Genomic DNA, 11,696 nt, shown 5'->3' with positions numbered 1-11,696 from the left:
TTCGGTTCCGAGATACATTTGGAGACAGATCGGGAGTCGCTTCTTGGGGATTTCATGAACCCCTTAAGATGTGGATAGTCATTCGTAAGAGCGGTAATTCTGAGTTGTATAAGAATAGCCATGATTTTAGCTCGTTTACGATGGTTGATTTGGCAGAACTATCTCAAGCTCCCTTTATCAATTTAATGAATAATCCACAAGTTACTCAATTCAAGAACTTCCTTGATGATCAAGTTAAAAAGGGATTTTCATCTATGCCCACTGCAGAATCTATCATATTTGAACATCCAGATGTTTTGGACCCGTCCACTGACAAGCCGTTGCAAATAGTGATGTGGCCCGCAACAAAACAGGTCAAGCAATTTCCAGTACTTCAAGGCTTTTCAGATGAGTCTCTTAGTTCTTTGGAATGCTGGGTTTTTGATGAAACTACTTCTGGTGCCATCATTAAGCTTAAAGATGGGTGCATAAGGCTCTATGATCGCAGAGACTTGTTGCAGTTCAGGAAATGGGATATTCACTATCTCAACAACTTTCAGATTAAGGTTGTTGAGGATATACATGAAGAAGGTGCTAAAGTGTACACGATAATGGTGGCTGAGATTTTGAGCAAGCGTGTGTCGAATGGAGCCATGGGACAGATGGACGTTATGATTGTTAACTAGGGGATGGCCTCGATCTAGTCCAAACCAAGGGGGGGATTGAAAGGCCCTGTAAAATGGTTTGGTCTAGGTATAGTAGCTAGTGATAGGGGTTGTGTATGAAATATTTTTTGTAATAGTTTGCGGTGGTAATGGAGTTTACGGCCGTAAACTGATCACGGTCATGGGGTCTATAAATAGGGTGTTGTGTCAGATAGATAGGTTGTTGATGCCTTCGTATTTTCTCCAAGTTGTATCTGACGTTTTATTGCTTTAAGGCGTATGCAAGCTTGGTTCGTTTTGTTATTTGCTTATTATTTCTTCTTTCCTTTTGTTATTTGTCTTTGATCATTAGTAGATCCGTTTCTCGGACTTTATAGTGACACATCAGTATATTGCTATGCCATGAAGTAGTGGCTCATATTAATGTTATCTTGCTGTTGTATTAGTATGTATGTTCCTTCTTGTTCTAGTTATAGTATGTTCCTTCTCGTTCTAGTTATAGTATGTATGTATGTATGTATGAACTGACTCATGTATGTTTCACTGTTATAGAAATAGTAAGTAGTAATCCTCTAAACTATACCTATTATAGTTTAATAGTACGGTTATTTGACTGTCATTGATGTATAGAAAATACTCAATTACTCACCAAGCAACTAAGTTAAGTATAATCCTTAAAATGGGTTTAATATTCACATATGTATTTAATAAGTATAACTATGATTTAACCGACATTTGGATTAGTGATCCTACCCCAAGCCCACAACCAAACAAGGAACACGATTCAAGGTATCTAGCAATAGTCCTAAGTCTGTTAAAGCATACTTATACGTAAATAGATAGACGAATATGATTTGATATAAAAGAAGTTTATAAAAGCTTTAAAAGAGTTTTCAACAAGTTTGAGTATAAGAAATCCTTTTGAATGTTGTTTTCACATGTAAATGATTAACACAATTTCATTGTGTTATACTTGTATTCACCCCCCCCCCCCCCCCAACTAAAATCATTTAAAAACATTTAAAAATGTAGTTGTAGGGGTATTAACTCACCTGTAGTGAGTGATTCGAATGGAAGATCGATATAGGATGCTAAGCATGCCAAGTGAAGTCTCGAGTACAAATGGATCCTATTAAGCATATAATGACACACACACACACACACACATATATATATATATATATATATATATATATATATATATATATATATACAATTAGTGTATATAACAACTAACATTTAAGGAAAACAACCTTGGGTACTAGGAAACACCTGCTATGAAGTGTTATAATCACATATGATTGGTTGAATGGAGTTCACGGCCACACAAGGAAGTGTTTGCACCCTTAGAAGGGTTCACGACCATAAAACACATGATGTATTCATGGCCCAACCTTGATTTTATGAAGTGTTCACGGTCATGGAAGAAGGGTTCATGACTAAACCATGATCTTATGAAGGGTTCACGACCGTGAACTCTTGAAGATTCATGCCAAAGAGTTGCTTGTTTCATGGGGATGCTAGTGTTTCTAATTGACAACAAGAAGATGATTAAGATACTCACTTATTGGAAGCCTTTGTAATGATCACGATTGAAGAAAGTTGATAGAGAATGAGGTGTGTTCACGGATAGAGTTGAAGTAATGAAGAAACGAGCCATTTCCTTATATATATGGAGGATGTTCATTACCAAGAATGGGTTCACGGCCGTGAACTCCTTTGTGATGGTGTTTCCGGCTCGATTGCAACTCAATGAACTCAAGCTCACACTTCCTAACACACAATACTTGAGTGTACTAGGCTTAGAACTCTCAAACAGACCCTTAACCAAACTAAAAGATAACAAAAACAAGTCTCACTTTTGATTGAATTGATTGACTTTACAAGATATAAATTTGGGGCTGTCACATATTATTATCACGTTTTTCTGGGAACAAATTCCACAATATTATTCTTTAAAATGTATACTCTGATTTTTAAATTAACATAATTTTTTTTTTAAATCGATGTGAATTTGGGGATGTCACAGGATTTGGTGGTGACGGCGTCCATAAAGACCTCAAGAAAAGAAGATGGTTATAATGACAAATTGGAGAAGAAAAGGAGTAATAAGTGAGAGTATTTAATTATCTAATATCTCTTTACATACTATTAAATAATAAATTAGTTAGAAGAAGGGATAATGGTAATATAGTCATTTTATGTTTTGTAGGGACCAACGACGCAACAAAATCAAATGATAGGAACAGTCCGAGTTAGAGAAAATACGTTAGGGACCAAACATATAAATTACCACAAACCGTAAAGACCAATCGTGTAATTTAATTTAGTCTTTATTTTTGTCGGATTAATTTAAATAAACATGATTTAAGAATTGAATAACTTGATCCTTATATCCAACTAGGTTTGGATCGTCCGCGCGATATTTCAGAAGCCTAATATGTTGAAAAACGCATCTTGACATGGATAAAGTTTTTGGGAGAAATTTATGTGCGTTGTGACGAAAAACTTCTTTACAAAGTGAATTATAAAAGTATAAAATAAAGTTTTTTTTAAAAAAAATATTATGTATGGATGATACATACAAAATAAAGTTTGAAAATATATCTTAAACGTATTAATCACCATTTAAATAAAAAAGTAATATTAAAAAAAATCAAAAGTATAAAAACAATTATGTAAGGGATAAAAAATATAACTTTAAAATATAGCACATATCAAAATTGTAACTTAAAATTACTTTAAGTTTAAGATTACAAAAGATGAAAGCTCTTTAATCAAAATTACTTTAGGATAAAAAATATAAATATGAAAAGCTTACTAAATCAAACGTACTGTTTCCAAATAAAACCTTATCTGAAAAGCTTTAAAAACTATAATAATAATTAAGTAAATTTGGATTTAGAGAAAGGAAAAACCAAATGAACAATACCTTATAGGCTTATACTCAAATACTCCAAATTGATATTTAATATATATAATAATTGGGATTTGGAAAAAGGAAAAACCAAATAAACAATACCTTAGACTTATACTCAAATACTCGAAGTTGATATTTAATATATATAATAATTGGGATTTAGAAAAAGGAAAAACCAAATGATCAATACCTTAGGCTTAGGCTTATACTCAAATACTCAAATACTCGAAGTTGATATTTAATATATATAATAATTGGGATTTGGAAAAAAGAAAAACCAAATGAACAATACCTTAGGCTTATACTCAAATACTCAAAGTTGATATTTAAATATTTAATATATATAAGAGAAATTTACAAAAATAGCTATTTACACTAATGACATTGCAAAAATAGCCAAAAAAATCAAAATTACAAAAATGGCCACCCATTTCGCAGATGAGAAGGTCCCATCTGCGAAATGGGCTTCTCATCTACGAAAGTACAAGTGCCTAAAGCACAACTGTGCTTTAGGTGCTTGTACTTTCGCAGGTGGTTTTTTTTTTTAAATTTTTTGCTGTATATATAGGGGTAATTTCGCAGATGGAATAGGTCCATCTGCGAAATCCTCTGACTCTATCTGCGAAATCGTTGTTATTTTTGAATTTTTTTTTTTTAGGTTAACTATGAAATGGTTTGTTTTGACTACGAAATGAGGTTGCTATATAAGTAGTTTTGTAGAAAAAATATCATTTTGGTTGTTATTTGTTTAGGAACTCTCTCTACAATTTGCTCAAAAAATGATTGAATATATGGTTTGTCTTGTAACCGGTGGGAGATCGCAAGTTAATGGAACTAATCTGGAATACATATGTCCACAGGGAGGTATTTCTGAACTTGCTTTGATATTTTCTGAGTATATTAGTTATAGTGATTTTGTATCTTTGGTAAGAAGCAAAATTGGTTTGTTAGACAAATATAGAATTAGTCTTCGTTTCCACCATCCTGAATTAAATTATTATATAGCTATAGTTGAAGACATGGATGTTAGAATGTTGATAAACGTAATCAAATGTAGTGGAGGAAGGGCTGTGAAAGTGTTTGTGGTGGTTGATGAAGTTGAGGAGGTTAATGGGGGTGGTGAAATTGGAAACCAGGTTGTTGGTAATTTATGCAGTTATAAAGGGAGCAATGATCCGATAGGTACTTTCAATACTCCTAGTGTACCTTAGTTTCACAGTGTTGCTGAAAATGTTAATGTTAGTTATTCACCTATTCAATATGTGGAACCTGAGAATTACAAGTCTGTTGGTGATGATGATGTTGGTGCATATCTTAATCATGTGGGTGGTCGTTGTGATGATGTTGCCGAACAAGAAGTTAAACTTATGAATAGGCGTGTGGTAGATAAAACAAAAAAGAAAAAAAATTCAAGTCAAAAAAATGAAAAAAATCATGTTTACGGGCATTATGTTGATGTTGGTGATGTATGTTTGGATATAAGCGAGTTACAAAGCAATTCCGATAGAGATGAGTTGGGTGATGAAGTTAAAGCTAAGTTTCCCGATAACCTTTTTCACGGTATGCCCCCTGTACCAGCATGGCCAGTTGATATTAATGAAGATATCCCAACACAGATGGTAGACATGAATCTTCAAAAGATTCAATGTGAGAGTATATTTAAGAACAAAGAACTTTTAAAGCGGTGTATTGGTCAAAAATGTCTTCAAGAAGGTTTCCAGACGAGGACAAGTAGATCCACCAAATCAAGGTATGAAGCTGTGTGTGTTTCGAAAAATTGTTCTTGGTTACTAAGAGCAAAAGCAATTAAAAATTCTGATGGTCTTTTCCAAGTGAATAAATTTGTTGATGTACACACATGTTCTTCAACATTGTTGCAACCTAATCATCGACAAGTAATCAAATATGTTTTGGGTGAATATGTTGTTGATGTTTTGGCTGAAGACTATAGTAGAGTTTATCGGGGAAAAGAAATTGTTAATGATATGAATGCTCAATTGAATATCAATATCTCATACCATCAGGCATGGCGTGTGAAGCAATATGCATTGTTGTCGTTAAGGGGTTCGAAAGAGGATTCTTTTACCAAACTTCCGGCGTATTGTCACAACTTGGCCAAACATAATCCGGGTACTGTCACACATATTAAAACAGATGTTGATGATCGCTTTGAGTTTTTGTACGTCGCACTCGGTTGCTCGGTTAGTATTATCATATTATATTAATTTTTAATTTTTATTTTGGTGTATTTGAATAGATATGCAATGTATTGTAGGTACACGCTTTTGTCAATTTTTGTAAACTGACCCTAGTAGTAGATGGAGCTCACCTAAAGGGCGAGTTCAAAGGTACCATGTTACTTGCAGTTACTAAGGATGGATAAAACCAAATATTACCGGTTGCATATGGTATATGCAAAAATGAGTGTACCGATTCTTGGACATGGTTTTTTCAAAAACTACGTGATTGCATAGGAAATATGCAGGAGCTTACAATTATATCTGATAGGTCTCCATCTATAGCAACATCCGTTGCCAACATTTTTCCTCACGCTCATCATGGAATATGTGGTGTCCATTTATATTTCAACATAGTCTCTAGATTCGGCAAGAGTAAGACGGTTAAAGGAATTTTTTGGGAGGCGTGTAGGGCGTACACAGTTGATGCTTTTGATGCCGTCATGGATGTTATGAAAAAGACAAAAGAACCAGTATGGGAGTATTTGAAAAGAATAAATCCAGAAACTTGGTCTAGAGCACATTTTAAAGGTAACCGATACAATCTTATGTCGTCCAACAGTGCGGAGTCTATAAATGCATTATCTAGACACGCACGTAAGGTGCCAATACTTATGTTGATCGATTTTTTTCGTGCTACAATGCAACAATGGTGGTTTCAAAGACGTAACTTTGCAGGTATTAAGTAAATTTTTAATATTAATGTTTTATTAATTTTGATGTTATTGATGTTAACTTCTTCATTTTGGCTCTTTTTTTAGCGGAAGCAACAACAATTCCTACCCCTTGGGCGGATGAAATTGTAAAAGAGAACAAGAAAAGTTTTAGCAAATGGGATGTTTGCATGATCTCAAATACGAAATGCGAGGTAAAAAAGGGGGCACAAAATGTGATTGTTGATTTCAAACATATGACATGTACATGTAGGCATTGGCAACTTGATGGGATACCTTGTGGTCATGTCATAAGATGTTTAACAGTGAACAATTACGAAGACTGCTCGAGGTATGCATTAAATGCTTACTTTACCGAAACACTGAGGAAAACATATGAGGAATCAATAAACCCTCTGCCAAAGCCATCCGAATGGGAGATCCCCGATGATTTGATGATTGTTAAGCCACCAATAATGGATAAACGTCAGCCAGGCAGGCCAAGAAACACAGACCGCATTCCATCCCAAAGCGAGGGTCCAATTATAAAAGAGTGTTCTACATGTGGTCAAATTGGACACACGAGAAATAATTGTACTGGAAGGGCGTTTGGTAGCGGAGCACGTCACATAATTTCTACTGCAGAAATGGCATTTAATATTGGTGGTTCAGCGAGTTGCTCACAAACCTATAACGCTGATTTTGATATAGAACATCCTTGAAATGAAGAGTAATGACGAGTTGTTAACTTATTATGTATTGTAATATTTTTATTAAATCTTACAAGACGTTGCTATGCTTTCATATTTTTGTTTAGTTTGTTGATTATATCAATTAGTGAAGACTTTATATTAAAAAATATAGTTTGTAGATTTTTTTTAACAGTTACAACATGTTATTTAAAAAAACAACAAACGATCCTTTTGCAACCTAATCTGTAAGTAATTTTAAAACTCAGGGAACTGCAACGGGTACTTATCTTTCTCCATTGTTATATAGTCATCCCTAATTCTCATTTTGTCTTCGAAACGATCCTTTTTTACCATAATGTGTATCAACTGCTCATCCTTCTCAGCAAGCCGTTTTTCAGTGGTGTAAAAAAAGGGTCTACTGAATCACAATAATAACAATCTACTTCGTTGCATGAGCAAATTTCGATTTTGTGTGAGGAAGTCATAATAAAGTCGATATTGTATTAAACTAGACAATAATGACAAGTCCAACTTTGAAATGACTAGAGATAAATTACAGTTTGACATGACAAAACACTGCAGTAACCTGTAGAGATAGACAGTAATGACAAGTCACTTTAGTAACCTGCACATAACAGTGGGGCCCTTAAGGGACAAGAGATAAATTACAGTTTGACATGACAAAACACTGCATAAAGCTGAAAATCGTAGTCCAAATATAACCATTTCGTAGTCATAGTATTAATTCATAGTCTATTTACTTATATAAATAGATGTTTAAGATCTAAAAACCAAACACCCGAATCACCTAAACGAAACGAATTCCCATTATTAGAAATGTCGTCGAATGCAGCAAGTTCTTCGAATGAAGTACCTGGTTCCAATTCTGAAAGGCCATGGACGACAAACGAGGTGTTAGTTCTTACACGATGCTGGCTAAGTGTTAAGGATGGTGTATCGTTACTTGCTCCCCCGCATTGCCTAATTGGTGATGAATGGAGTCGCATCACATCTTTGTTTAACCATGAGATGGGAGAAGGGCAAAAAAAGAGAAAAATCAGATGTTGTTACTAAGTGGACGGATGTAAAGGAAGAAGTGACATGGTTCAATCGAGCATGTGGTTATGCGAAACGTAACAATGTTCGTTATCGTGACGAAGAAGAGTTCTTGGAAGTTGTTACAGAGTTTTACATCTGTCAGCATGACGGCAGAGACTTCGAATATGAGGAAGTTTGGAAGGTTGTTAGAGATAAACAGTATTTCAAGTAGACGGCTCTATTTTGTGTTAAGAATAACCCATGGACTTGTGTTTTACGTTAATGGTTTGTTCGTATTATGTCGTTGTTTTTCATGTAATTGTTGTGATGTTTTTAATGGTTCATGGAATCCTTGTTACTAATGTATTCTAATATATTGTGATAACTAATGCAATGATCATTTATTAACTCAAGTTAATCATACGAGTTGCTCACATAATAAACTAAAATACATTTTAAACAAACGAAATACATACGAAATACATAAAAAATACATGAAATAACCTACTACATGAAAATAACCTAGTACTCAAAGAATAAACTAAAATAGATTTTAAACAAACGGGATATATTTCAAAATATTCCAAGGGGATTCAAACTGGAATTCCAACCCGTTACTTAATGACTTGTATTCCTCCTTAGCAGCTTCCAAGATAACCTCCTCAGTAGCATTTAAACGGGTGTCGTCAATTTTGGTATAAAGATTGTTGAATAATAGAACTTTGGTTTTCATTTCATACCATCTTGCTAAGATGTCTAGTTCGTCACGATCGTTTCTTGTAGCCCTTTGGTTTTCAGCATTGAAAATATTGGTTAAACGGGTCCAAAACATTGGATCGTTCAACTTGCTTGTCTCGTACACATGAATATAAGCATGTGTAAGAACCAAGAACTCTTCATTGCTCCATGATATAGAACTCATTTTGATTGAAACTAAGAGAGTGGAATATAAAAACCAATATTTGAACAGTTGTATTGGTTTATTCAATAAAGTATTTATGTAACATAAGGTCAATTTATAGTAGTTTCTACACAAAATCGCAGTCCAATCTTCTAATATGTCTGCATTTCATAGTCAAAATTAACTGACGAATGCAGTGTACTATACTAATAACATAACAGAGCACTGTTTGAGTTGACAAGTCATCCCCGGTCGAATGACAACACAATACATTGTTGCTTGAATTGACAAGCCATTGCAACAGGAAATGAAGGATTCGTTATAAATAGATTTTAATATGCGTTGTAGTTGTTTCGTATTACTTCCCTCCCTGCAATTATGGACTCACCACATACATGGAGGAACGCAGAGGAGGTCGCTTTGGTTCAAGCTTGGATTATAACTGTAGAGGAGGATTTTCCACCAGGTCCCCCACAAGTTCGTGCTGGATCATTTTGGTCTCGTGTCTGTCATTTGTTTCACCATTTAATGGGGCGTAGTCAATATCGAAGAAGAAAAGATGTCAAAGCCAAGTTTCTGGATTTGAAAATGAAGGTGAAAGAATTTCAACGTATTTACAACGAGTTGGATAATGAACATGCAAATATGGATGAAGACATTCTACGACAGGTGGCTTTGGAACTATACCATTTTGAATATGATGGTAGCGAGTTTACCCACTTAGATGCATGGAATGTTTTAAAGAATGTCCCTTATTTTTAATATGCATGTTGGTTATGGTAATGGATTTTCGTTATTTAAGTTGCTTGTTGTTGTATGTCTGTAGGCATCACTATTTAATAAAAGTCCATTTCTTTTAATATGTGTTGTTTCCTCAAAAGCCAATACATAATACGACATAAAGTAAATAACTAATACATAATAAGTCATAAAATATGAATGAGGTACATAAATAACTAATACATAATACGACATAAAATGTAAACACGTTTCACGGATAACTAATACATAACACGACACTAATACATAATACTACATAAAATATAAAGGTGCTACATGAATAACTACTGCATTGAGGGAGGTAACAGGACCACCATTTCATTTGGTATTTCCCAATGCACATGTGATGGTATACTATTCACCAACTCAGATCCATATGCAAGTCGATACACATAACTAGTGAACTTATAATCAACCAATCTGTTTATGGATTCAGATGTACGGGTTCTTAGACATGCTATAGCGTGGGTACATGGTATACCGCTTTTTTGCCATTTACCACAACTACATACCCTTCGTTCAAGTTGTACGTTGGTGGTTGCAAAATTGTCATCGACTTGATATGTATCCCCATACAAACGTCTTGCATTCCAATTGTAAGACTTGTTGACACATTTTTGAACTTTACTATCAACGTAAGGGGTTAACCCACCAGATAACCTCCCTGAAAAATTTGATATTTTAATAAAAATAATAACACATTAAAAAAAGTAAATAAAACAATCTCCCTTACCCGCCACGTCGGCCCGTTCAGCATACTTTGATTGTATCGACGTGGTGATTAACTCAATTATCGTTGTTATAGGAAACTCACGTCTGGATATAATTTGCAAAATTTCAGGGACGTCAATCGATTTAACATTGTAGCGTATTTTTGGAAAAAATGCTCGTGTCCATTTTGAAATCGGAATATCGTCAAGCCAGTAAATTGGACTCCTAAGCAAGGAAAAGAAAGGTGATTTCCTACATGCAGTTTGCAACCTTTCCAAACACAAGTAAAAATCATCAACGCTATATGCATTGCATGACTTCCAAAACAACGATTCAACTTCCGTACTGTTATGTCCCACACAGTCACGTATCTTTCGAGCTATATCTTTAGGACAATATCCATGATAGGAATCCGGGTAGGTACTATAAACACCAAATTCTATTTTATCACACAGGTTGCTTATGAAACCAACCTCTATGTCGTCACCTAAACAATCTTTTAACCTCATCATGAACCATCTCCATGATTCTTCACACTCTAAGGTTCCCAAACCAATTGCTAAGAGTAGTGGTTCATGATTTCCATCTAAAGCCACTGCGAAGTACATTGTTGTCAGATAGCTCCCAATAAGGGGTAAATAACCCACATATATCAGCGGTATGATGCACCTAAGGAAGGTACGAATCTACATAAAAACGAACACATATTAGTGATGAGTAAAAACTAATCGAGATACATTACCATGAAATATTATATAACTCAATAAAATTAGTATGTTATACCACGCAACCTAAAGCCACAAAACAGAATTGAAAGCGGTTGGTATCGGTTTTCTTGATGGCTGTGAAGGTATTAGGATTTGTTCGTTGAAGGTTATGCAAGAAAATTGGTAGTTGAGAAAAGCTTCTTCCGATGTTAGAACTCATTTTCAAAACCGATGAAAGTGCTCTACAATCATCACACTAATGCAATATCAATAAAATGAGATTATAAATAGAAAATATTGTATCTCTAATGTTCAAAATTCATAGTTTAACCTTTTAAATTCGTAGTCAAACCAGTTCATTTCATAGTCAAATTTCACTGGCCGACATGACAATACTACAAAACGTACTTGTC

At 34.4% G+C, this 11,696-nt stretch overlaps 1 protein-coding gene across 1 annotated transcript; it reads right to left on the bottom strand.

The window, feature by feature from the left end:
• Window positions 1–10,149: 10,149 nt before the first annotated feature.
• On the bottom strand, window positions 10,150–11,184 carry LOC145045243 (uncharacterized). Its single transcript, XM_078993584.1, has 2 exons — window positions 10,599–11,184; window positions 10,150–10,529 (listed from the first exon to the last, which is right to left on the bottom strand). Exons 1-2 carry the CDS (start codon window positions 11,182–11,184, stop codon window positions 10,150–10,152), a joined length of 966 nt encoding a protein of 321 aa, XP_078849710.1.
• Between the last annotated feature and the right edge of the window lie 512 nt (window positions 11,185–11,696).

Source organism: Lactuca saligna, chromosome 5, assembly GCF_052625555.1.
Source record: "Lactuca saligna cultivar CGN05327 chromosome 5, ASM5262555v1, whole genome shotgun sequence".
NCBI lineage: Eukaryota > Viridiplantae > Streptophyta > Magnoliopsida > Asterales > Asteraceae > Lactuca > Lactuca saligna.
Note: the sequence above shows the minus strand (reverse complement) of the source record. Positions and strands in the feature narration are given on the sequence as shown.

What these genes read in the sequence shown, in the direction of transcription:
- LOC145045243 (XM_078993584.1), bottom strand. Translation starts at nt 11,184, where the DNA reads ATGTACTTCGCAGTGGCTTTAGATGGAAATCATGAACCACTACTCTTA. An exon ending in TGAACGGGCCGACGTGGCGG is followed by an intron (nt 10,530 to 10,598) that starts GTAAGGGAGATT and finishes CAAATTTTTCAG; the next exon opens with GGAGGTTATCTGGTGGGTTA.